We start from the raw sequence: 27,085 nt of genomic DNA on the forward strand, positions 1-27,085 counted from the left end.
CCCCTGCATTGGAAGGTGAAGTCTTAACCGCTGGACTGCCAGGGAAGTCAGAATATGTTCTTAATACATCAGCCAGTCATCCCTTTTCCCCCTACTTTTCTAAAAGTCAGATTTCTTAAGGTATAATTTACAAACAGTAAAATTCACTCTTTTTAGGAGTAGAGTTCTGTGAATTTTGACAACACACATAGTCTTGGACCGACCATCTTAGTCAAGAAATAGAACATTTCCATTGCCCCCCAAAGTTCCCTTATGCCCTTTTGTAATCATCCCTCCTCCCACCCCCAACCCCTGGCAATTAGTCTCTTTTTTCTCCCTTTAGTTTTGTCTTTCCTAGAATGTCATATAAATGGGATATATTTGTAGTGTTTTGAGTCTGCCTTCTTTCTCTGAGCATAATGCATTTGAGATTCATCCATACATAGTACATACATAGTGCATCATATTGCAGGTATACTGTTGCAGGTAAATATTGCTATTCTGATTACTGATACAGCTTTTCACATAGGAAACAGCAGCAAACTTCCATACCTTAATTCATCAAAAGGCAGCTAAAAAAATTTTAAGCAGCTACTATAACACAGGTCATATTTAAATTCCAGGTTCCCCGAACCCCATCCCACCCTCATTTGGAAAGCAACCCAACGTCTGCTCCTGAGCTTGCACCGCGTAATCTCTTGTAGGAAGAAATGCAGTGTTTGCTTCATAGCTGCCTTGATTGTACTGGGGACTTAGTCCATAGGTTAGCTTTTCGTTTTATTTATGGTTTCCTTTTCTGTGCAAAAGCTTATAAGTTTGTTTAGGTCCCATAGCACTTTGTTTCTCTATTAAACATTACATTCTGCCGCCTTGTACAGTGTGTCTTTACTAGATTGTAACCTTCTTAAATGTCTGTCTTTTTGTATCTTAAACATGGATTTAATTTATTAAAATTTTATTTGATGAGACACCTGTTCCATTACTATGCTTAGAATACATACTTGTTTTTTTCCCTTAAAATAAGAAAAAATGTGGAAGAGAATTATTGTGGACCTTATGATAGACAATATTTTTGATAAAAATACAAATTAAATTCTGTTTCAATATATTCCACCATGAAGAGAAAGATTGTAACATTTCTTAGGCCTGGAATATGTCATTTTCTGCATATTGTATTTGAAGCCAAGTATTTTGCAAAGCACAAAAAAATTGTAGCTACACTTGGTGGTTTGTGATGTGTTAGAATTGCATGTGAGAAAATACTAGCAGTTTATATAGCCAGGGCTTGTGGGGAAATGTATAAGGCAGCAGTTCTCAAATTGTGGCCTGTGGATCACTGGGGTTTACTCAGACCCTTTCAGGGAGTCTACAAGGTCATACTGTTTTCATAATGCTAATAAAGTTGTTTGCCTTTTTCATTTTGACATTTTTTTTCTTGCAGTGAAAAGCAGTGGCGCATTTAAAAAAACCATTGCTGTGCTGCTGTAACATGAATCAACGCAGTGGCACCACACTTGAACTAATAATCATTGTATTCTTCACCACCATGCACACACTGCTTAAAAAAAAAGAAAGGCAGTTTCACTTAGAGCAAAGCAGTGAAAATTGCTTTTATTAAATCTCAATCCTTGAGCGCACTTGTTTTTTTCTAATAAAATGAAAGTCCTCTGCCCCCGATTAAAAAATGGGCAGAGGAGGGCTTCCCTGGTGGCGCAGTGGTTGGGAGTCTGCCTGCCGATGCAGGGGACACGGGTTCGTGCCCCGGTCCGGGAAGATCCCACATGCCGCAGAGCGGCTGGGCCCGTGAGCCATGGCCGCTGAACCTGCACGTCTGGAGCCTGTGCTCCGCAACGGGAGAGGCCACAACAGTGAGAGGCCCGCGTACCACCAATATAAAAAATAAAAATAAAAATGGGCAGAGGACCTTCTTTTCCAAAGAAGATACACAGATGGCCAACAGGCACATGAAAAGATGCTCAGTGTCATTAATCATCAGAAAAATACAAATCAAAACCACAGTGAGGTATCACTCACCCCTGTCAGAGTGGCTATCATCAAAAAGACAAGAAATAACAAGAGTTGGTGAGGATGTGGCGAAAAAGGAACCCTTGTGCACTGTCAGTGGGAATGTAAATTGATGCAGCCACTGTGGAAAACAGTATGGAAGTTCCTCAAAAAATTAAAAATAGAACTATCATATGATCCAGCAGTTCCACTTCTGGGTATTTATCTGAAGAAAACAAAAACACTAATTCGACAAGGTAATGCACCCTAATGTCATAGCAGCATTATTTACAATAGCCAAGACGTGAAGTAACCGAAGTGCCCACTGACAGATGAATGGATAAAGAAGATGTGGGGGCATGTGTATGTATGCATAGACACACACACTGTGGAATATTACTCAGCCATAAAAAAGAATGAAACCTTGCCATTTGTGACAACAAGGATGGACCTGCTGGGGGTGTTTTGCTTAGTAAAATAAGTGAGACAGAGGAAGACAAATACTGTATGTGGCATCTAAAAAACCAAACAAACAAATGAATATAACAAAACAAACAGATACAGAGAACAAACTAGTGGTTACCACAGGGGAGAAAAGGGCGAAATAGGTGAAGGGAATTAAGATGTACAAACCGGCAGTTATAAATAAGTCACAGAGATGTAATGTATAGCAAAGGGAGTGTAGTCAGTATTTTATAACTTTGTATGGTGTGTAATCTATAAAAATACTGAATCACTATGTTGTACACCTGAAACCAATATATTGTAAGTCAACTATACTTCAATTAACTTTTAAAAAGTTCTTATTAAGCACTTCTGCTATATAATAAAATACCATTGGTTTTCTTAAGAAAAACACTTGTGCAGTCATTTAAAATGCTAGCTGAACTAGCTACTTCTTTCTTGGAACCTTCCATTTTTACTTGAAGGATGACTAGTGGACAAACTATGGAGTTATTCACACTTGGGTGTGTGGCAGACAGTTTCTCAAAAATGAATGAAGTGAGCCTGTTACTTCAAGGGGGAAAAAAGTTATATTTGCCAGTGATAAAATTTGCATGAAAATAGGAATTTTGTGCCCATTATCATTAGCCTCAAGAGTAAAATTAACAGGGCTTCCCTGGCGGCTCAGTGGTTAAGAATCTGCCTGCCAATGCAGGGGGCATGGGTTCGAGCCCCGGTCCAGGAAGATCCCACATGCTGCAGAGCAACTAAGCCCATGTGCCACAACTACTGAGCCTGCGCTCTGGAGCCCATGAGCTGCAACTATTGAGCCCACGTGCCACAGCTACTGAAGCCTGCATGCCTAGAGCCTGTGCTCCGCAACAAGAGAAGCCACCACAATGAGAAGACCGCACACTGCAACGAAGAGTAGCCCCCGCTCGCCACAACTAGAGAGAGCCCATGCACAGCAACGAAGACCCAATGCAGCCAAAAATAAATAAATAAAATTTTTAAAAAAAGTTTAACAAATGTGGTTTTTCAGATATTGTGTAATGAAATGTAACAACATCTGGAAGAGCTGCATAACTCAGTGACCAGTGTCTTCCAGGTGACCAATGCATGATGTTACAAAATCATCCATGGGTAAAAGATCCATTCAACTATAATATAGTCCATGGGATTTTAATGTAATATAGTTTTTTTTAAATTCACTGATAAGGTTTCAGATTCCACACTGCAAGTAACCTTTAAGAAATTGCCACTTGTTGAATTTTAGTGTAGTATCAAAGAAGAATATCCTCAGTTATCTGAAAAGGTTATTGAAATATTCCTCCCTTTTCCAGCTACACATCTGTGTAAGGCCAGATATTTTTCCCCCCACAAAGTTCAACTGAAGTAACATACAGCAACAGATTGAATGCAGGAGAATTCTGCATTGAATTATGAGAATCTGGCTATCTTCTGTTTAAGCCAGAAATTAAAGAGGTTTGCAAAAATGTAGAAGGATGCCCCTCATCTAAATTTTGTGTTTTGGAAAACAGTTACCTTTCCTTTAAAAATGTAATTTATGTGCTAGTGTAATGGTTTTATTATATTTAAATGAATTAGTAAATAAGCATTTAAATTTTTTCTCACTTTTAATTTCTAGTATTGTAAATATCAATAGCTGTAACCCACAGGAAGAAAGCCCTCAGGGTCCTTGAGAGTATAGATGGTCTCAAGACCAGAAAGTTTGCCAAGTGCTATTCTAGGTCAGTGTGCAGGGTTGGAATAGTAGCTGCTTGGTTTGTTGGGTGGACAAGAATGCTTTCATTGTATAGCTGGCAGGCTGACACATAGAACACGTTATAGAACAGAACTCTCTGTGTCTCAGTTTGGCATGATTTTTAGCAGGATGTGTCTAAGCACTTGCTGGTAAAGCAGCTAGAAATAGATGCTTGACTGTAGAGCAGCTCTTAAAATCCAGCATGGTTCTAAAAATCTTAGGGTGTGAAATATAACCTTATATATGAGAGAACTTTCTGGTAGCTCTTTGTCTATTAAGACATGGGGGAATGTAGTTAAAGAATTAATGGTTTTCATAATGACCATATAAAATGTTTCAACTCAACAGCTGACCTATACTAATACATTATTTGGCAGTCTTCAAGTCTGTTTTTAGTGCGTTTGGCTAACCTGCTTTCAGCATGTCTCAAATGCATGTATGTAGTTTCTTTTTGCATTTCTGTAAGAATTCTTTACTTCAGAGTGTAGAGTAATTCCTCCTTTCTTTATCGTGAATCCAGCGTCTCTGGAAACAGTCACCTCAATGGGAGGGCCTGAGAGATGATACATTTCTGTTGATGCTTTGGTAGAGTCTGAAGTATAGGATACAGAGGGGCTGTAAAATAAGATTGCTGGCCTTTAATTTTTTTTTTTTTTTTTTTGTGGTACGCAGGCCTCTCACTGTTGTGGCCTCTCCTGTTGGGGAGCACAGGCTCCAGACGCGCAGGCTCGGCGGCCATGGCTCACGGGCCCAGCCGCTCCGCGGCATGTGGGATCTTCCCGGACCGGGGCATGAACCCGTGTCCCTTGCATCGGCAGGCGGATTCTCAACCACTGCGCCACCAGGGAAGCCCCTGGCCTTTGATTTTAATCCATGTTCTGTAGTTTATAATAAATTCTTTTTGTTAAAAGGCTTTTTGTAAAACTTCCATAATGGTAGTTTGAGTTGAAATATATGAAATTTCAAATAACACTGAAATAAATTAGAACTTCTAATTATGGGATATTTGGTAGTTTTCAAAGTTGTTCAAACTTTTTTAAAAGTTTTACTGTAAATTATAAAATACCATGAACTATATTAGGAGTCAGTTTTAACCAGATTTTCTTGATACAGATTTATTTGAAAAATAAACTGGTCCAGTATAGAAGAAACCATTAAATGAAACATCAGAACATTTTTTCTGAAACCATGCATTTTGCTCTGCAGTGGGTGGGTAGTATGCTTATCGCCAGAAAATGGAGATGAGAACAGGTAGTGCTAATCAGCCTCTTCGTAAGGTATTTAACACATGGCCAAGACTGCACCTTGAAAAACAGATTGTGAGGAAAGTCAGTGACTAAGTATGGTTAGTCACACAGAGTAGAGCACAGCATAGAGAAACTGTGGAGGAGGAAGAGCTGGTTTAACCAAAATTCAACCCAGACTTCTAGAAGTCTTAAGTGATGTCTCTGGAGGGTCTCCATTGATTTGAGAGTTATAGCAAAAGAAAAAAACAATAGTACCAAACCTTAAGACACTGAGTTTGGGAAGTTTAAATGTTTAATCTACTTTTTAGGGAATGGCAATATGCTTCAGAACATGAAAGGTATAGAAAAGCTAAGTCATCTAAATAAAACACCATCAAAAGAAAAGTGCCCCCCCCCCACAAAAACAGGCTCCCTTCATATTTTATAGATCAGGAGTCTGAAAAACTTTTAAATTGCTTTTTAAAAAAAATGCCTATTGGCCCTTAATTATATGAAAAGCTGCTGAATCTCACTGTAATTCACTTTAAAATTAATTACATCAGAAAAGTAATTAACGCAAATGAAAACTAACTGCTGGTAAGGGGTAGAGCAGTTTAAGTTCAGGCAGCATCTCATGTGATCCTGCTGCTCTCTTTGAAGACACTTCATCAGTTACCTGCTATCCTGGGTTTTCTTCCTCTTTGTCTGTTTCATTTTGTTTTCTTTGCAGCTCCTCCTTCTTTCTGATCTTTAAATTTCTGAATTTTCAGGCTTTCATCCTGGGTCCTCTTCTCACCCACACCCGTGGCTTCAATTACCATGTGGAAGGTTATGAGCTCCCAATATGTATCCTTAGCTTAGAGCTGCTTCTGAACTCTAGACCCAGATAGCCAGCTGTTTCCTCAGCACATCCAAAACTTCAAATCTCCTCCTCCTGTTTTTTTGCCAAATGGTATAGCCATCCACCAGCTGCTTAGCAGAAACCTGGGGATCCTCTCTTAGCCTCATAAACAATCACCAAATCCTATTTTGTTGAGTCTTGTATCTCTCTCATTCATCTGCCCCCCTAAGGAAGCCCCCCCACCCCTAGTTCTTAGGTAGAATCCTAAGATTTGAGAATTATACATTCTCAAGGTACCCTGTACTTGTTGAAAATTTATAACATTTTTAACAATTATATTCACTTGCTTATGTTAACTTTTTGTTTTCGTTGCTTTAGAACAAAATTTAATTTTTAAATTCCTTTAGAAAAGACATTCAGGGAGAAGACAAAGACAGTCTTGGTTTTTATTACGTCCCTGGGGGCTAGCAGAGTGCCAGGCACAGAAGCATCATTAAATATTTATTGAGGGAAAAAATGAAGAGAAATTTGTTTTAGGAAAATCCATAACATGAATGGATAGTGTGAACGGTGAATTCCTGAAGACAGACTTGCAAACATTGGGAGTTCCTTGGTGCTGGGAATTCCCTGGGACTCTGTGCTTCTACTGCAGGGGGCCTGGGTTCGATCCTTGGTCCGGAAACTAAGATCCCACAAGCCGAGTGATGTGCCCCCCCCCCCCACCAAAAAAGATCTCTGATAGTCAAGCCATAGAAGGGAGCTAAGGAATTGGCAGTAGGATTGAGAGAAGTAGGGTATTTGCAGAAGTGGAAGTTGTGAGACTTACTGACTGTCGTCACATTTGGGAAGTAAGAGAACAGGGTGTCGAGAATGCTGAGGGAATCATGATATCATTCCTTAAGACATTTGGGTATGAAGGGAAGACTAATGACTTTAGTTTTGGACGTGTTGACTTGAAAGAACCTTCTGTGGGACACCTAGATGGAGAGAACCAATAGGCAGTTATAAAGATAAAACTAGAATCCAGGAGAGAGACACAGGCTTTACTCCATCACTGAGCAAAACCAGTAAAATACTATTGATAATTCAAGTGTACAGAGTTGGTAGATGTTTTGGTACTTTTTAACTTGGGAGTGGAAGCACATATTGCCTATCATATGGGGATGGCATTTTTTACATTAATGTCATTTAACATCCTGTGAATGTTAACTAATAATAGCTGTGAAGCTATGTGTTTACTCTTTATGTTAAGCTAGCAGATCTGTGTTTTAATTATGTATTTTGTTAATGCTAATTTATACCTGTTTTCCTTCCTAAAGACAAAAATAAAACTTAGTGGGGTTTATAAAAATCCATCAGACTGTAAACTCCATGAGGACTTGCTGCCATGTGATTAAAATTTTTTTCCTCTTATTTCTCTAGGGCCTATTCCCTGGTGGATTCCAGTCAAGTGTCTACATTTCTGATTTCCATTCTACTTATAGTCTATGGTAGTTTCAGGTAAGCTGCTCTCAAAATGGGATTGATTTCTGTTGGAAGTGGAAGAAGCGTTGCTCTGAAAATGTTGGCACCAAAACTTATTGCTTCTGTGAGGAAAAACATGACTTTGACAGGAATTGAGTTGAATAGGATAATTCTGATATTTATTCTTTGGTTGGCTTCTGTTAAAACACTTCTTGGTTTTGCTTATGGCTTTGGCATTTTAATGCAAACAAGCAAAAACTAATTGCTTAAATTCTGGTTCTGAAAAAAAGGATTCACGTAAATACACTCATTGAGAGGGTTAAGGAGAGTCCTTGACAGTGATTCTACAGAGTCTCAAAGGGGACATAAAGTTTTTCTTAATTAAAAAAAAGGCACTGACCTACGTTGAGCCATATGAGACTGCTGATAGTCAAATTTTTGATCTACACAAATAATTTCATATGGTTCCACCTACTTTTATGAGGATTGTGCACGGTAGCATTTACCAAGTATTCTCTCTGCTGACCTTCTCGAAGTTCCCATCCTAGCAAACAGCTATAGAAATACAAAGGAAAATCAGGAAGCTAGATACTCCCTTCTTTTCACTATTCTTACTTTAGAGGAAATTTGGTGGTTGTATAACTCAAATAGTTTTGTGGCTGATACATTTAAAAATGAAGGCTGCCTGAGAAATTTTAAATTGAGAACTTGAAAGGGAGCAACAGTGATAAACGAAATAATCAGGCATAAGGATTTTGAACTCTCCAGTATTATATCTGGATTTTAATGGGTATTTGGTAAAATCATAAGACTTCCAGGCTTTATCTCAACACTGAGTAGGACAAGTAAAATACTGTTGATAATTCCAGTATCAGTTGATAAAAGTTTTAATCATTGAGACTTCAGCTGGGACCCCTAGGTTCATAACCACTCTTAGGAAGCATTAGTCAAGCCAGGGCAATTTAGAACCTCATCAACATAATCCTGATATTTTGTATCTCTATCCTTTGGACAAGTTTTTGTTTTTTTCTTTTTGAGTATATAATGTTTCAACATTTCAAAAGTCTTTAGGGCTTCCCTGGTGACGCAGTGGTTGAGAGTCCGCCTGCCGATGCAGGGGACATGGGTTCATGCCCCAGTCTGGGAAGATCCCACATGCTGCGGAGTGGCTGGGCCTGTGAGCCATGGCCGCTGAGCCTGCGCGTCCAGAGCCTGTGCTCCACGATGGGAGAGGCCACAACAGTGAGAGGCCCGCGTAACGCAAAAAGAAAAAAAAAAAAAAAAAACTTTATGATTAAAAAAAAACCTTTGGACTCACAACTCTAATACTCCTTTCATTAGCTCATATGACATTTTCTTTGGCACATACTTATATACTGTGTACATTTTTATATTTTAAATCATTTATATTCTGATTATTATCTAACAAAAATATTTTTCATTATCTTCATACTAATTTTTAGTAATTTGATATTTCTTTGTATTACTATCTTATTCCACTCTTTTTGGACATGTGAGTTGTTAAAGTGACCATCTTTTTATGTATTCTTTTGCTTTGGCTGAAAAATATCCCTAAGATAAATATCCAGAAATTGAAAAACTTCTCCAAAGTGTATGAACTGGCTCTTACTACATATTGCCATGTTGTTTTCCAGAAGGGTTATACCAACTTAGAATTGGGCAAGTTTTAAACAAAATTTTATGTAATAAATATACCATAGAATTATGTTATGTGGATGGAAAGGATTTCTCTGGTACTTCTCCTTATTTTACAAATGAGGAAACCGAGGCCCAACAAGATGAGGTAACTTGCTAAAGATTATACAACTAGTTGGTAACAAAATCTGGATTGGAACCCAGTTCTTAAGACTTGTGGTCCAATACTTTGTCTTTTATACTTTAGTAATGTACTTTCTGCAAAAAGTAAATCATGATGCCTTTAATTATACATTTAAATTTACCTCATTTTAAGTAAATTTGCAAGTATTTCCTCCTCTTCTGTTTTCTGGAAAAGATTACGTGAAATTGTGTTACTTCTTTTTTAAATATTTGATAGAAATCACCAGAGAAGCCATCTAAAGATGGAAGATTTGGGGGGGTTTGGCTTTGGTTTTTCCTGCTTTATTCATCTTTTTTTTTTTTAAAGAATTGGTAAAGGCTTTGTGTGTGTGTGCGGTAAAATATACATAACATAAAATTTAATATTTTAACCCATTTCTAAGCATACAGTTCAGTAGCTGGTAAGGGCTTTTTAAAACACATGTTACTATGTATTTTTATTTTTAAATTTTATTTTATTTATTATTTTTGGCTGCATTGGGTCTTCATTGCTGCACACGGGCTTTCTCTAGTTGCTGTAAGCAGGGGCTACTCTTCATTGTGGTGCGTGGGCTTTTCACTGCAGTGGCTTCTCTTGTGGAGCACGGGCTCTAGGCACATGGGCCTCAGTAGTTGCGGCATGCGGGCTCAGTAGTTGTGGCTCGTGGGCTCTGGAGCGCATCCTCAGTAGTTGTGGCTCATGGGCTTAGTTGCTCTGCAGCATGTGGGATCTTCCCGGACCAGGGCTCGAACCCGTGTCCCCTGCATTGGCAGGAGGATTCTTAACCACTGTGCCACCAGGGAAGCCCACTATCTTTTTATTATAGCCATTCTAGTGCTAGGGTATGAAATATCTCATTGTGCTTTGATTGCATTTGCCTGATAACTGAGATCAGGTTGAAAAGATGTTGAGCATCATTTAATGTACTTGTTAGGCATGTGTTTTTCTTCTTTGGTGAAATGTCTATTCAAATCTTTGCCCATTATAAAATTGGGTTGTCTTATACCAAATTGTAACAGTTCTTTAAATATTCTAGATCCAGGTTCTCTCTCAGTCACATGATTTGCAAATATTTTCTTCCAGTATCTAGCTTGCCTTTTCATTTTCTTAACAGTGTCTTTCAAAGTGTAAACATATTTTATTTTGATAAAGTCCAGCTTACCAACTCTTTGTCTTGTGGAGTATGCTTTTGGTGGTGTACCAGAGAACTCTTTGCCTTATCCATGAGCACAGTTTTTCTCCTATATTTTTATGTTTTACATTTAAGTCTATAATTCATTTTGAGTTGATTTTTGTGAAATACAAATGAAGTACAAATCTAAATTCGTCTTTATGAATATGACTATCCAGTTGTCCCAGCACCATTTGGTGAAAAGACAGTCCTTCACCCATTGTGAAAAATCAGTTCTCCATAAGTGTAAAGATTTGTCATGGGACTCCCCATTTCTTTTTTTATTTTTTTAATAAATTTATTTATTTTAGTTATTTATTTTTGGCTGTGTTGGGTCTCATTGCTGCACGCGGGCTTTCTCTAGTTGCGGTGAGTGGGGGCTACTCTTTGTTGTGGTGCACAGGCTTCTCATTGCGGTGGCTTCTCTTGTTGAGGAGCATGGGCTCTAGGTGCATGGGCTTCAGTAGTTGTGGCTCGCAGGCTCTAGATCACAGGCTCAGTAGTTGTGGCATACAGACTTAGTTGATCCGTGGCATGTGGGATCTTCCTGGACCAGGGGTCGAGCCCATGTCCACTGCATTGGCAGGTGGATTCTTAACCAGTGCGCCACCATGGAAGTCCAATTGCTACTGCTTTTATAGTAAATGTTGAAATATAGTAGTGTAAGTCCTACAGCTCTTTTCTTTTTCAGAAGTGTTATTATGGATAACACTTATATGGCTCTACATTTACATGGTTATAATGGCTATTATGGATCCTTTGTATTTCCATATTAAGTTTAGGTTCAGCTGGTCTGTTCCTACAAAAATTCTTCTGAGATTTTGATAGGTATTGTGTATCTATAGATCACAGTTTGGGGAGAATTGCTATCGTAATAATATTGAGTCTTTCAATCCAGGGACCTGGAATGTCTCTCCATTTATTTAGATAATCTTTAATTTTTCTTAGTAATGTTTTGTAATTTTCAGTGTACAAGGTTTGCACCACTTCTGTTAAACTTATTCCTAAGTATTTTATTATTTTTGATGTTATTGTTGATGGAATTTTTCCTTGATTTATTTTTAGATTTTTCATTGCTAAGTATATAGAACTATGAATGATTTTAAAATATTAACCTGGTATCCTATAGCTTTGCTGAACTCATTTATTAGTGCTAGTAGTTTTTTGTGTATGGATTTCTTGGAGTTCCCTACATGCAGGATAATGCAGCCTGCAAGTAAAGACAGCTTTGCTTCTTCCTTTCAAATCTGAATGCCTTTTATTTTATCTGTTAATTTCTAGGATAGTTAAAAGTATTCAACAGTGATTGGAATTTGTCTGTTTCCCTTACATTTTTGTTGATTCATTTTTAAAGTTATTTTGTTAAGTACAAAAAGGTTTATGATATTATATCTTGGTAGACTGTATTTTCAAATTATTATCCAGTAGCCCTTTTTCTTCTGTTTTATGCTTTTTGCTTTGAGTTTTATTTTGTCTGACATTAATATTGCTATACCTGCTTTCTTTTGATCGTATTTAATTTTTAATTTCTTTAAAACATTTATTTTGAAACAATTTCAGACATAAAAGTTCTAAAATTAGTACAAAAAATTCTCATATACTCTTTACCCAGATTCCTCAAATGTTAGCATTTTACCGTTGCTTTCTGTCATTCTTTGTGTGTGATAAAGTACATTTTTTTTTCTGGGAAAAAAAAATTGACTGCCTTTAATCTTTCCTCCTCCTCCTCCTCCTCTTTTTTTTTTTTTTTTTACATCTTTATTGGAGTATAATTGCTTTACGGTGGTGTGCTAGTTTCTGCTTTATAACAAAGTGAATCAGTTCTACATATACATATGTTCCCATGTCTCTTCCCTCTTGCATCTCCCTCCCTCCCACCCTCCCTATCCCACCCCTTTAGGTGGTCACAAAGCACCGAGCTGATCTCCCTGTGCTATGCAGCTGCTTCCCACTAGCTATCTATTTTACATTTGGTAGTGTATATATGTCCATGCCACTCTCGCTCTGTCACAGCTTACCCTTCCCCCTCCCCATATCCTCAAGTCCATTCTCTAGTAGGTCTGTGTCTTTATTCCTGTCTTACCCCTGAGTTCTTCATGACATTTTTTTTTCTTAAATTCCATATATATGTGTTAGCATATGGTATTTGTCTTTCTCTTTCTGACTTACTTCACTCTGTATGACAGAGTCTGGGTCCATCCACCTCATTACAAATAGCTCAATTTCGTTTCTTTTTATGGCTGAGTAATATTCCATTGTATATATGTGCCACATCTTCTTTATCCATTCATCCGATGATGGGCACTTAGAGTGTTTCCATCTCCTAGCTATTGTAAATAGAGCTGCAGTGAACATTTTGGTACATGACTCTTTCTGAATTTTGGTTTTCTCAGGGTATATGCCCAGTAGTGGGATTGCTGGGTCATATGGTAGTTCTATTTGTAGATTTTTAAGGAACCTCCATACTGTTCTCCATAGTGGCTGTACCAATTCACATTCCCACCAGCAGTGCAAGAGTGTTCCCTTTTCTCCACACCCTCTCCAGCATTTATTGTTTCTAGATTTTTTGATGATGGCTATTCTGACTGGTGTGAGATGATATCTCATTGTAGTTTTGATTTGCATTTCTCTAATGATTAATGATGTTGAGCATTCTTTCATGTGTTTGTTGGCAGTCTGTATATCTTCTTTGGAGAAATGTCTATTTAGGTCTTCTGCCCATTTTTGGATTGGGTTGTTTGTGTTTTTGTTATTGAGCTGCATGAGCTGCTTGTAAATTTTGGAGATTAATCCTTTGTCAGTTGCTTCATTTGCAAATATTTTCTCCCATTCTGTGGGTTATCTTTTGGTCTTGTTTATGGTTTCCTTTGCTGTGCAAAAGGTTTGAAGTTTCATTAGGTCCCATTTGTTTATTTTTGTTTTTATTTCCATTTCTCTAGGAGGTGGGTCAAAAAGGATCTTGCTGTGATTTATGTCATAGAGTGTTCTGCCTATGTTTTCCTCTAAGAGTCTGATAGTGTCTGGCCTTACATTTAGGTCTTTAATCCATTTTGAGTTTATTTTTGTGTATGGTGTTAGGGAGTGTTCTAATTTCATTCCTTTACATGTAGCTGTCCAGTTTTCCCAGCACCACTTATTGAAGAGGCTGTCTTTTCTCCACTGTACATTCCTGCCTCCTTTATCAAAAATAAGGTGTCTGTATGTGTGTGGGTTTATCTCTGGGCTTTCTATCTTGCTCCATTGATCTATATTTCTGTTTTTGTACCAGTAACATACTGTCTTGATTACTGTAGTTCTGTAGTATAGTCTGAAGTCAGGGAGCCTGATTCCTCCAGCTCCGTTTCTCTTTCTCAAGATTGCTTTGGCCATTCGGGGTCTTTTGTGTTTCCATACAAATTGTGAAATTTTTTGTTCTAGTTCTGTGAAAAATGCCACTGGTAGTTTGATAGGGATTGCATTGAATCTGTAGGTTGCTTTGGGTAGTAGAGTCATTTTCACAATGTTGATTCTTCCAATCCAAGAACATGGTATATCTTTCCATCTATTTGTATCATCTTTAATTTCTTTCATCAGTGTCTTATAATTTTCTGCATACAGGTCTTTTGTCTCCTTAGGTAGGTTTATTCCTAGGTATTTTATTCTTTTTGTTGCAATGGTAAATGGGAGTGTTTTCTTGATTTCACTTTCAGATTTTTCATCATTAGTGTATAGGAATGCCAGAGATTTCTGTGCATTAATTTTGTATCCTGCTACTTTACCAGATTCATTGATTAGCTCTAGTAGTTTTCTGGTAGCATCTTTAGGATTCTTTATGTATAGTATCATGTCATCTGCAAACAGTGACAGCTTTACTTCTTCTTTTCCGATTTGGATTTCTTTTATTTCCTTTTCTTCTCGGATTGATGTGGCTAAAACTTCCAAAACTATGTTGAATAAGAGTGGTGAGAGTCTTGTTCCTGATCTTAGTGGAAATGCTTTCAGTTTTTCACCATTGAGGACGATGTTGGCTGTGGGTTTGTCATATATGGCCTTCACTATGTTGAGGTAAGTTCCCTCTATGCCTACTTTCTGGAGGGTTTCTATCATAAATGGATGCTGAATTTTGTCAAAAGCTCCTTCTGCATTTATTGAGATGATCATATGGTTTTTCTCCTTCAATTTGTTAACAAGGTTTATCACATTGATTGATTTGCATATATTGAAGAATCCTTGCATTCCTAGGATAAACCCCACTTGATCATGGTATATGATCCTTTTAATGTGCTGTTGGATTCTGTTTGCTAGTATTTTGTTGAGGATTTTTGCATCTATGTTCATCAGTGATATTGGCCTGTAGTTTTCTTTCTTTGTGACATCCTTGTCTGGTTTTGGTATCAGGGTGATGGTGGCCTCGTAGAATGAGCTTGGGAGTGTTCCTCCCTCTGCTATATTTTGGAAGAGTTTGAGAAGGATAGGGGTTAGCTCTTCTCTAAATGTTTGATAGAATTCGCCTGTGAAGCCATCTGGTCCTGGGCTTTTGTTTGTTGGAAGATTTTTAATCACAGTTTCAATTTCAGTGCTTGTGATTGGTCTGTTCATATTTTCTATGTCTTCCTGATTCAGTCTCGGCAGGTTGTGCATTTCTAAGAATTTGTCCATTTCTTCCAGGTTGTCCATTTTATTGGCATAGAGTTGCTTGTAGTAATCTCTCATGATCTTTTGTATTTCTGCAGTGTCAGTTGTTACTTCTCCTTTTTCATTTCTAATTCTGTTGATTTGAGTCTTCTCCCTTTTTTTCTTGATGAGTCTGGCTAATGGTTTATCAATTTTGTTTATCTTCTCAAAGAACCAGCTTTTAGTTTTATTGATCTTTGCTCTCATTTCCTTCATTTCTTTTTCATTTATTTCTGATCTGATCTTTATGATTTCTTTCCTTCTGCTAACTTTGGTGTTTTTCTGTTCTTCTTTCTCTAATTGCTTTAGGTGCAAGGTTAGGTTGTTTATTCAAGATGATTCCTGTTTCTTGAGGTAGGATTGTATTGCTATTAACTTCCCTCTTAGAACTGCTTTTGCTGCATCCCATAGGTTTTGGGTCGTCTTGTCTCCATTGTCATTTGTTTCTAGGTATTTTTTGATTTTCTCTTTGATTTCTTCAGTGATCACTTCGTTATTAAGTAGTGTATTGTTTAGCCTCCATGTGTTTGTATTTTTTTACAGATCTTTTCTTGTAATTGATATCTAGTCTCATAGCGTCGTGGTTGGAAAAGATACTTGATACAATTTCAATTTTCTTAAATTTACCAAGGCTTGATTTATGACCCAAGATATGATCTATCCTGGAGAATGTTCCATGAGCACTTGAGAAGAATGTGTTTTCTGTTGTTTTTGGATGGAATGTCCTATAAATATCAGTTAACTCCATCTTGTTTAATGTATCATTTAAAGCTTGTGTTTCCTTATTTATTTTCATTTTGGATGATCTGTCCATTGGTGAGAGTGGGTTGTTAAAGTCCCCTACTATGAATGTGTTACTGTCAATTTCCCCTTCTATGGCTGTTAGTATTTGCCTTATGTATTGAGGTGCTCCTATGTTGGGTGCATAAATATTTACAATTGTTATATCTTCTTCTTGGATCGATCCCTTGATCATTATGTAGTGTCCTTCTTTGTCTCTTCTAATAGTCTTTATTTTAAAGTCTATTTTGTCTGATATGAGAATTGCTACTCCAGCTTTCTTTTGGTTTCCATTTGCATGGGATATCTTTTTCCATCCCCTCACTTTCAGTCTGTGTGTGTCGCTAGGTCTGAAGTGGGTCTCTTGTAGACAGAATATATATGGGTTTTGTTTTTGTATCCCTTCAGCCAGTCTGTGTCTTTTGGTGGGAGCATTTAATTCATTTACATTTAAGGTAATTATCGATATGTATGTTCTATTCCCATTTTGTTTTGGGTTTGTTATTGTAGGTCTTTTCCTTCTCTTGTGTTTCTTGCCTAGAGAAGGTCCTTTAGCATTTGTTGTAAAGCTGGTTTGGTGGTGCTGCACTCTCTCAGCTTTTGCTTGTCTGTAAAGGTTTTAATTTCTCCATCAAATCTGAATGAGATCCTTGCTGGGTAGAGTAATCTTGGTTGTAGGTTTTTCCCTTTTAACACAGTTTAAATATGTCCTGCCAGTCCCTTCTGGCTTGCAGAGTTTCTGCTGAAAGATCAGCTGTTAACCTTATGGGGATTCCCTTGTGTGTTTTTTTTCCCTTGCTGCTTTTAATATGTTTTCTTTGTATTTAATTTTTGACAGTTTGATTAATATGTGTCTTGGCGCGTTTCTCCTTGGATTTATCCTGTATGGGACTCTCTGTGCTTCCTGGACTTGATGAACTATTTCCTTTCCCATATTAGGGAAGTTTTCAACTATAATCTCTTCAAATATCTTCTCAGTCCCTTTCTTTTTCTCTTCTTCTTCTGGAACCCCTGTAATTCGAATGTTGGTGCGTTTAATGTTGTCCCAGAGGTCTCTGAGACTGTCCTCAGTTCTTTTCATTCTTTTTTCTTTATTCTGCTCTGCAGAAGTTATTTCCACTATTTAATCTTCCAGGTCACTTATCCGTTCTTCTGCCTCAGTTATTCTGCTATTGATCCCATCTAGAGAATTTTTAATTTCATTTATTGTGTTGTTCATCATTGCTTGTTTCATCTTTAGTTCTTCTAGGTCCTTGTTAAATGTTTCTTGCATTTTCTCTATTCTATTTCCAAGATTTTGGATCATCTTTACTATCATTATTCTGAATTCTTTTTCACGTAGACTGCCTATTTCCTCTTCATTTGTTAGGTCTGGTGGGTTTTTATCTTGCTCCTTCATCTGCTGTGTGTTTTTCTGTCTCCTCATTTTGCTTATCTTACTGTGTTTGGGGTCTTCTTTTTGCAGGCTGCAGGTTCGTAGTTCCCGTTGTTTTTGGTGTCTGTCCCCAGTGGCTAAAGTTGTTTCAATGGGTTGTGTAGGCTTCCTGGTGGAGGGGACTAGTGCCTGTGTTCTGGTGGATGAGGCTGGATCTTGTCTTTCTGGTGGGCAGGTCCACGTCTGGTGGTGTGTTTTGGGGTGTCTGTGGACTTATTATGATTTTAGGCTACCTCTCTGCTAATGGGTGGGGTTGTGTTCCTGTCTTGCTAGTTGTTTGGCATAGGGTGTCCAGCACTGTAGCTTGCTGGTGTTGAGTGAAGCTGGGTGCTGGTGTTCAGATGGAGATCTCTGGGAGATTTTTGCCGTTTGATATTATGTGGAGCTGGGAGGTCTCTTGTGGACCAGTGTCCTGAAGTTGGCTCTCCCACCTCAGAGGCACAGCACTGACTGCTGGCTGCAGCACCAAGAGCCTTTCATCCACATGGCTCAGAATAAAAGGGCAAAAAAGTAGAAGGAAAGAAAGGGAGGGAGGGAGGGAGGAAGGAGGAAATGAAAGAAAGAGGAAACAGGATAAAATAAAAAGTAAGATAAAATTAAAAAGTTATTAAAGTAAAAAAGAATTATTAAGAAAAAAAATTTTTTAAGAAAAAAAACAAAAACAGATCTAGAACCCTAGGACAAATGGTGACAGCAAAGCTATACAGACAAAATCTCACACAGAAGCATACACATACACACAAAAAGAGGAAAAGGGGAAAAAATAATAAATCTTGCTCTCAAAGTCCACCTCCTCAATTTGGGATGATTCGTTGTCTCTTCATGTATTCCACAGATGCAGGGTACATCAGGTTGATTGTGGAACTTTAATCCTCTGCTTCTGAGGTTGCTGGGAGAGATTTCCCTTTCTCTTCTTTGTTCGCACAGCTCCCTTGGCTCAGCTTTGGATTTGGCCCTGCCTCTGCGTGTAGGTCACCGGAGGGCGTCTGTTCTTCGCTCAGACAGGACGGGGTTAAAGGAGCTGCTGCTTAGGGGACTCTGGCTCACTCAGACCTGGGGGAGGGAGGGGTGCGGATGCGGGGTGAGCCTGCGGCAGCAGAGGCCGGCGGGACATTGCACCAGCCTGAGGTGCGCCGTGTGTTTTCCCGGGGAAGTTGTCCCTGGATCCCGGGAACCTGGCAGTGGCGGCTGCACAGGCTCCCCGGAAGGGAGGTGTGGATAGTGACCTGTGCTCACACACAGGCTTCTTGGTGGCAGCAGCAGCAGCCTTAGTGTCTCATGCCCGTCTCTGGGGTCCGCACTGTTAGCCGCGGCTCGCGCCCGTCTCTGGAGCTCCTTTAAGCAGCGCTCTTAATCCCCTGTCCTAGCGCACCAGGAAACAAAGAGGGAAGAAAAAGTCTCTTGCCTCTTCGGCAGCTCCAGACTTTTCCCAGGACTCCCTCCTGGCTAGCCGTGGTGCACTAACCCCCTGCAGGCTGTGTTCACGCTGCCAACCCCAGTCCTCTCCCTGCACTCCGACGGAAGCCCTAGCTCCCAGCCCCGACCGCCCTGGCGGGTGAGCAGACAAGCCTCTCGGGCTGGTGAGTGCCAGTCAGCACCGATCCTCTGTGCGGGAATCTCTCCGCTTTGCCCTCTGCACCCCGGTGGCTGCGCTCTCCTCCGTGGCTCCGAAGCTTCCCCGCTCCGCCACCCGCAGTCTCCGCCCACGAAGGGGCTTCCCAGTGTGTGGAAACTTTTCCTCCTTCACAGCTCCCTCCCACTGGTGCAGGTCCCGTCCCTATTCTTTTGTCTCTGTTTTTTCTTTTGTCCTACCCAGGTACGTGAGGAGTTTCTTGCCTTTTGGGAAGTCTGAGGTCTTCTGCCAGCGTTCAGTAGGTTTTCTGTAGGAGTTGTTCCACATGTAGATATATTTCTGTTGTATCTGTGGGGAGGAAGGTGATCTCCGCGTCTTACTCTTACGCCATCTCCCCCCTTCCTTCTCCTCCTAATTTCTGTTCGTCAGTAGTGATGTTCCCTCTTCCATTTTCTATTTTAGTCATTTGTTTTCTGTCTTTTTTTTCTTTGTTAGTCTAGCTAAAGGTTTGTCAATTTTGTTCATCTTTTCAAAGAACCAACTTTTGATTTCATTGATTTTTCTTTTTCTTTTTTCTATTTTCGCTTTTCATTGATTTCCACTCCAGTCTGTCATTTCCTTCTTTCGGCTTGCTTTGAGTTTATTTTTGCTTCTTTTTCTAAATCCTTAAGGTAGAAGCTCAAGTTTCTGATTTGAAACCTTTCTTCTTTTTTAAATTTATTTATTTTTGCGGTACGCGGGCCTCTCACTGCTGTGGCCTCTCTCGTTGCAGAGTACAGGCTCTGGACGCGCAGGCTCAGCAGCCATGGCTCACAGGCCCAGCCACTCTGCAGCATGTGGGATCTTCCCAGACCGGGGCACAAACCCATGTCCCCCTGTATCGGCAGGCGGACTCTCAACCACTGTGCCACCAGGGAAGCCTCCTTTCTTCTTTTTTAACATAGGCATTTTAAAGCTACAAATTTCCCTCTAAACACTGCTTTAACTGCAACCCATAAATTTTGTTATGTTGTATTTTCATTTCATTCAATTCAAGATATTTTTCCTGGTGATTTTTTTCCTTGACCTATGGGTTCTTTTTAAGTGTGTGGCTTACTTTCCTAATAATTGGAATTTGTCAAAATTCTCTCTGTTATTTAAAAGAATTTCATCAGCCTCGGTTCTGCTGTGCTCAGAGACATACTTTTTATGGCTTCAATCCTTTTAAATATTTGCGACTTGTTTTATGGCCTAGCATATGATGTGTCCTGGAGAATGTTCCATATGCAGTTGGAAAAATCAACCTACAACAGAGTGTTGAGAGCAGGGAGTGATATTATCTGGTTTGTGTTTTAGAAAGGTTGGTCTAGGTTCTGTATGGGAAATAGATTGTTGAGTAAGAGGGAAGAGTGAAATAAGGGAAACATGGGAGACTGCTGCCCTAGTATAGGCAAAAAATGATGGTGCTTTAACTAAGCTAATAATGGTGGAGTGAGATATCAGCGGATTTAGGACAGGATTGCTGATGGAATGGATATAGCGTGTGAGAGAGAAGAGTCAAGGGTGACTCCAAGGTTTATGGCCTGAAACAGCTGGACCCCCAGTGATGGTGCCATTTTTGAGATGGGAAGCTCTAAGAAAAGCAGATTTTTCATGGAAACTTGATACACAAAGCAGACACAATTTGTTAAGAGACTGATATTGGTTCTAGTTTGGCTCTTGCCACTGTTTAATTTGGGGCAAGTAACTTAACCTCTGTGAACCCATACCTTGAAAGTTGGTATTTCATTAATTATGAGTACTTTAACTATAATTTATAACAGTAGTGGCATAGTGTTAACTACATTCTGATTTGTAATACACTCTCTCTTTGACTTTTCCAGAGTGATTTGTAAGTGTATTGTTTTAGTAGTACTTAACCGAATAGTTTTACAACAGATTTTCACATCTAAGTATTTAATAAACAAACCATACTGAAATTACTGTTTTGATAGGTCAAAACTTGTCAAATATTGTAGTTCAGCTGATAGTTTCTTTTTACTCATTGACCTGTGATCACGTGGGGGCTTTTAGGAATGCCTCTTATCAAAAATATCTCTTTGTGGTAACAAAACGAAAATTGCAGTAGTCAGTGAGGTAAAACTGGTATCAGGTTAATTTCCTTGATTCTTGCTTTAATGTAAACAAGGGATAGCTAGATGAAGAACTGACCTGTTACTTATTTGGTTGTGGATTCCTTGATGAAAATACTTAAGGGAGTTCTTCATTAAGACACAGCCAGTTGGGTACCCTAGGGTGCTGAACGATGCTTCCCAGTCTATCTTGCTCTCTGACTTCTACCACTTCTACCAGCTTAGATGCCTCTCAATTGTTGTGAGTGACTTCTGTTTCTTACTCTGAGGGGATTGGGTAGAGATGTATGATTTTTATTGGCTATTTTAATTTTTTTTTACTCAGACCTTGACTATATTAAAGAAACCTGATGAAGAAAATAGCTGACATTTTACTGAACATTTATGTACCAAGTACAGTGCTAAGTGTTTTACATAAAGTCTCACTAATCCTCACATCAATTCAACAGGATAGGTATTGTTATTCCCATTTTATAAATGAGGAAACTAGGGCCCAGAAATGTTAAGTAGCTTACCCAAGTAATAAGTGATGGAGCTGGGATTCAAACTCAAGCAGTACTTTTCTGCTGCTGGCTATTGAGAACAATAATAAAATTTTAAATATGAAGCAAATAAATTGATCTGGTAGTAAAGTCAGAAGGAATGAGAAGCTTTCTTTAAAACCCCTTTTTGATGATTTTTTTTCTTCATCAGTGGTTCTCAGACCTTATTGTGCATAAAAATCACCTGGGGAAGATTGTTCAGTAGGCTTAGGATGGGGGCCCAGCACCTCATTCAGGTGACCTACACAACACACTTTGATAAACTCTTACCTAACACTCAGTTGTTGGTTCTTCATTGCTGGTAGCATTTTACGGACCCATTCACTGATATGTTATTTAACTTTTACAACTCTGTTGAAGTTCTCAGAGTTTCCCTTTTTGCTAAATCAAAAAAGTTTCCCCTCAATCCTCATCCTTGATAAACCTTGATGGTTTACCACCACTTACTATTGCAAATTTCTCCTCCCTTGGCTTCCATGATTCACTTTCATGCTCCATTCCATATAGGACATGCATAAAAAAATGCTTCTTGAATTTGCTTAGCCCTATCCCTATTGCCCCTCCAAATGCCTAGCCAAATATTAATATGTTCTTATCTCCTCTGATTTGGGACCATAAAAATATATTATTTGCTCATTTAAATTATTCCATGTGTTTAGAGCTGGGATGACATGGAGAAAATCATAAAATACAGGATAAAAGATTTGTGAATTGTACTGATTATTTACCCCCAGGCTTTCACATTTCAAAGTACAGAGGGGAAAACTGTGCCAAACAAAATGAGATTCTAAAGCCCAGAACAAATCCTTGATTTAGGAACCCTTAACGTTCGCCATCCCTTGGCTGAGCTTTGCTAGCTGGACTTCCTATATTACTTAAAGATGACACCTGTCTCTCCTTAATCTTTGCAGCTGCTCAGGAAAAAAATAGCATAATTACTCATCTAATATGTATGTCCCCAAAGCCTTTGACAAATCAACAGGAGAACATTAATGGAGGGGAGAGAGGAGGAGAAAGGGACTGTCCTGATGGGCATATGGACCCAAGAATCACAATGTGAGGATGGTTTAGAATTTCTTAGGCAGCTTATTACTGTCAGGACACTTAAGTTCTGTCCCATCAGGAATCATAGACAAAAAAATAACAGTTTGGAAGTAGATGTAGGGACTTCCCTGGTGGCGCAGTGGTTTAGAATCCGCCTGCCAATGCAGGGGACACGGGTTCGAGCCCTGGTCTGGGAAGATCCCACATGCTGCAGAGCAACTAAGCCCGTGCACCACAACTACTGAGCCTGCGCTCTAGAGCCTGCGAACCACAACTACTGGGCCGGGGTGCCACAGCTACTGAAGCCCGCGTGCCTAGAGCCCATGCTCCGCAACTAGAGAAGCCACCACAATGAGAAGCCCGTGCACCGCAATGAACAGTAGCCCCCCCCTTGCCACAAGTAGAGAAAGCCCACACGTAGCAACGAAGACCCAATGCAGCCAAAAATAAATAAATTAAAATTTTTAAAAATGACGTAGATGTAAAAGGAAATCAAAAGGAAGATATACTTTATGATCTATAGACAAATAGATAATATATAATTATAATACATATATCTTTGTATATGTGAAGTTGCTATATAAAGGAATAATGGAACTTTTATAGAGTAACTGCTACCTTTTTTTTAAGGCAAGCACCTACCTGTGCTTTCTTTAATGGTGAGGATAGTTTATTTGCTTATACGCAAACCTACTCTAGGAAGACAAAGTCATCAGGTTAATAAGACCGCAGAGATGATAAGAAATGCACTTTATATGATTGTGTTGCCCTTCATACTAAATGCATGTAATTAAGTTAGATCAGGTTAACCAAAATAAGTCTGACTATAGTTCACGAATGTCATGATGTGTTTATCACACACTGATGTGATCTGCTTATCTTTTGAATTGTTCTTTTTGCCCTCTCATAACCTGTCCTACTTTAAGAAAACATACAGATCTGAATTTATTAGATAATGTAGGGAATGGTTATGTACATTGTAAATATGTATATGGATAAGTTCCTTGATATATTTAACAGTTTTATCAGTTCCTTTTTCAATGTTCCATTTATAAAAATCACTGTAACTTTTCTAGGAACACACATTTAGTGTAAAGCCAAGTTCAGCCATATAGTGTTTATCTTGACCAAGTGAATTCTCCCCCTTCAGTGTGCTTGCTTCCAAAACTGAAATGATCAAAAAACATGGTACTCTTAAATTAAAATATTAAAATAAAAAATTTAAATTTTCCTTTCTCCTCCAATATTCACAGTTGTACTCCGTTATCAGAATTCAAACAGATGAACAAGTATAACTTTCAGTAAATGTGTTCTCAGCTCCATTTTGCTTCCTGCAGTTGTTTATTTTTGCTCTGCCCTGTCCAAAAGGATTTCAGACCATTTATTAAGTTTTACAAGTTGTGATGAGATAAGGTAAATTAAAATGGGGCCAAAGAAAAGTATGGGTGGAGACAAAGTAGAGCCAAAAATAAGTCTAAAAATGTATACCATATTGGCCAGCACCCTTACTACTGGTGGTCTACGGACACCACAGTAAGCTTTCTAGCAGCCAACCTTCAGTAGAAAGAAAGAAAAACTTTACAATATCCTTGAATAAAAAGAACCCAGTTGTTCAGGTGAATTGCAATTATTCTTGGTCTTAAGATCAGACAGACCTTTATCCCAAAGACCCTCAGAAAGAGGATGCAACATTGAATTTCATAGCATCCATAATAGGCATTCATTGTTTGTTGAATGAATTATAGTACCCTTCAATATAAGCTGGTAGCATTTTGTGAAAATAGATTTCAGCAAAAGCAATTTTGCCAAAACTGGGGAGACACAGCCAGCAACAGAAAGCTGTGGTCTAGATTGCTAGCTTACTCTAATGTTACATTGTACAATACCTGGAGAAATTAATGGGTTATTAATTCTTCAACTGATTATTCCTGAATATTGATTTCTTGATAAATGTGGGCAGCGGTCCAGATGTGTACTCCGTGGCTGGCTGAATACAGACCTCTTTGTCTTAACAGTTCTTACAGCACATTTGCATTTTTATCACAACCAAGGAACGTAAAATGGCCTAACTATAAGCCCATATTTCCCCTTGTCCTCAGCAAGCAGTGGAAGTTCTCATGGGCCTAGGACTTTCTCAGAAAACCCTGTATAATCCAGTCTAGTACCTAAAGATACTAATAGTTGATTTCCTAAAGTTCTGTTCCTTACAATACAACTGAATTAGTTTTAGCCTGAAAAAAATTTGGAGCAAATATAACCAGATCTCAGCCACAATAAAACCTTATTAAAGCACTCAGAGAATGTTAAACTACTTCCTGATGTACTGTCTGTGATAAACTACTTGTTAAATGTACATCAAAGTGACCAAAAAATGCACCCTGGGGTTTATACTTATACATCAACTTAAATTTGAAAAATGTTGATCAGTTGTCATTCTTTCTGACACTACTTATCTAGCAGGCTCAGTTGTCGGGTTATACCCCACCCATCAAGATCAAACCATATCATCTGCTTGTAAAAGGTTGCTTTTCTTACTGTTTCTTTCTAATAAGGCAGGATATATGCAGTTCATCCAAAAATAATGTCAGATCAAGTTAACCCAAGGAGAAATAGTCTTAGCTTTTTTTGTTGTTTTTAAATGAAAAGGAGTTGTATGTATTGATGTGGAAAGGTAGTCTTGGCATACTACTGAATGAAAATTAACTTGTGAGATGACATATTAAACCTCATTTTTTTAAAAGGCAAAATATATACCAAACATATATATCTCTGGAGATAGGGATTATAGGGATTATAGGAGTCCTTTTTTTTTTTTTTTTTTTTGGCGGTACGTGGGCCTCTCACTGTTGTGGCCTCTCCCGTTGCGGAGCACAGGCTCCGGACACGCAGGCCCAGCGGCCATGGCTCACGGGCCCAGCCGCTCCGCGGCATGTGGGATCCTCCCGGACAGGGGCACGAACCCGTGTCCCCTGCATCGGCAGGCGGACTCTCAACCACTGCGCCACCAGGGAAGTCCCGATTATAGGAGTCTTTTGTACCATTCTGTATTGTTTGAGTTTTTAATAATCATATATATTACTTTTTCATAAAAAATATAGAACTTTGGTTGTTTTGTAAGGGGAGATGATACAGCCAAGGCAGAGTGGTATAATAAGAACCTTGGTTTCCTTACTATAGGGATAATAATAGAGCATCTCTGTATAGTTTGTGAGGGCTACCATAACAAAGTGCCACAGACTGGGTGACTTAAACAGCAGAAATTTACTTCCTCACAGTTCTGGAGGCTAGAAGTCCAAGATTGAGGTATTGGCAGAGTTGGTTTCATTCTGAAATGGCTTATAGATGACCATCTTCACATGTAGATGGTGCCCTTCCTGTGGTCTTTTCTCTGTGTGTGCATGTGTCTAGTGTATCTGTCTCTCTCTCTGTCTTAATCTCCTCTTCTTATAAGGACAGCAGTCATATTGGATTAGGGTCCACCTTAACAACCCCATTTTAATTTAATTCTCTCTCTGAAGACTCTGTCTCCAAATGCAGTCACATTTTTAATTATAGTTATTCTATGAATCAAAAGAAATATTGATTGCAGAGCTCCTAGCATAGTGCCTGAAAGTATAAGCTCAATAAAGGTTAACTATTAAAAATATTTTAATCCACGGCTGCATAGTCAGAAGACCATCTCTTCTACTTGGATTCTTAGTAGTAGGTTCTTAATGTAGGTCTGTATGAGCATCGATAATTGGAAATTTGTCTGCCTCCTACAACTGACACCCGTAACTTTTTCCTGTTTAGTTATAGTTGGTGAAAAGACAAACTGAAAATAGCAAATAATATGCTATAATTTAGATGGCTTTTTCCGTAAGGTAAATGGTTGTCTGTGATGGAACAGCCATAGCTCAATCTTTTTGTTACCATATAAACATTGATTTCAGTAACCTAGACTTGCTGTTTGTTAAGCAGATAGCTAAGATACAATCTGGATGGAATATCTAGTAATAACATTATGATGTATAAATATCATATTGTATGTTATTGCATAGTAATAACAGTAGGGTTGTGATGGCAGGGGTTGGGGCATTGAAGGGTAGTCTTCTATGAAGATGGAACAGACTGTTCTAGGTCCAGCCAAGCAATTTCATATCTGGAGAGTTAATAAAGATTGCCAAGTAAGTTGGGATAAAGGCCCATAACTCACAATGGTCCCTGGATAGCTCAGGAGGCAGGGTCTTCTACA

General features: G+C 38.7%; 1 protein-coding gene across 1 annotated transcript in view; it reads left to right on the forward strand.

Annotated features, from left to right (window-relative positions):
* Nucleotides 1-27,085, forward strand: part of SPPL3 (signal peptide peptidase like 3) — a 119,733-nt gene that overhangs the window by 62,340 nt on the left and 30,308 nt on the right. The window contains exon 2 of the mRNA XM_079943391.1: nucleotides 7,682-7,759. Coding sequence (XP_079799517.1) covers nucleotides 7,682-7,759 — 78 coding nt within the window. The remainder of the gene's footprint in view (nucleotides 1-7,681; nucleotides 7,760-27,085) is intronic.

Source organism: Stenella coeruleoalba, assembly GCF_951394435.1.
Source record: "Stenella coeruleoalba genome assembly, chromosome: 14".
In the NCBI taxonomy this organism is placed as follows: Eukaryota; Metazoa; Chordata; class Mammalia; order Artiodactyla; family Delphinidae; genus Stenella; species Stenella coeruleoalba.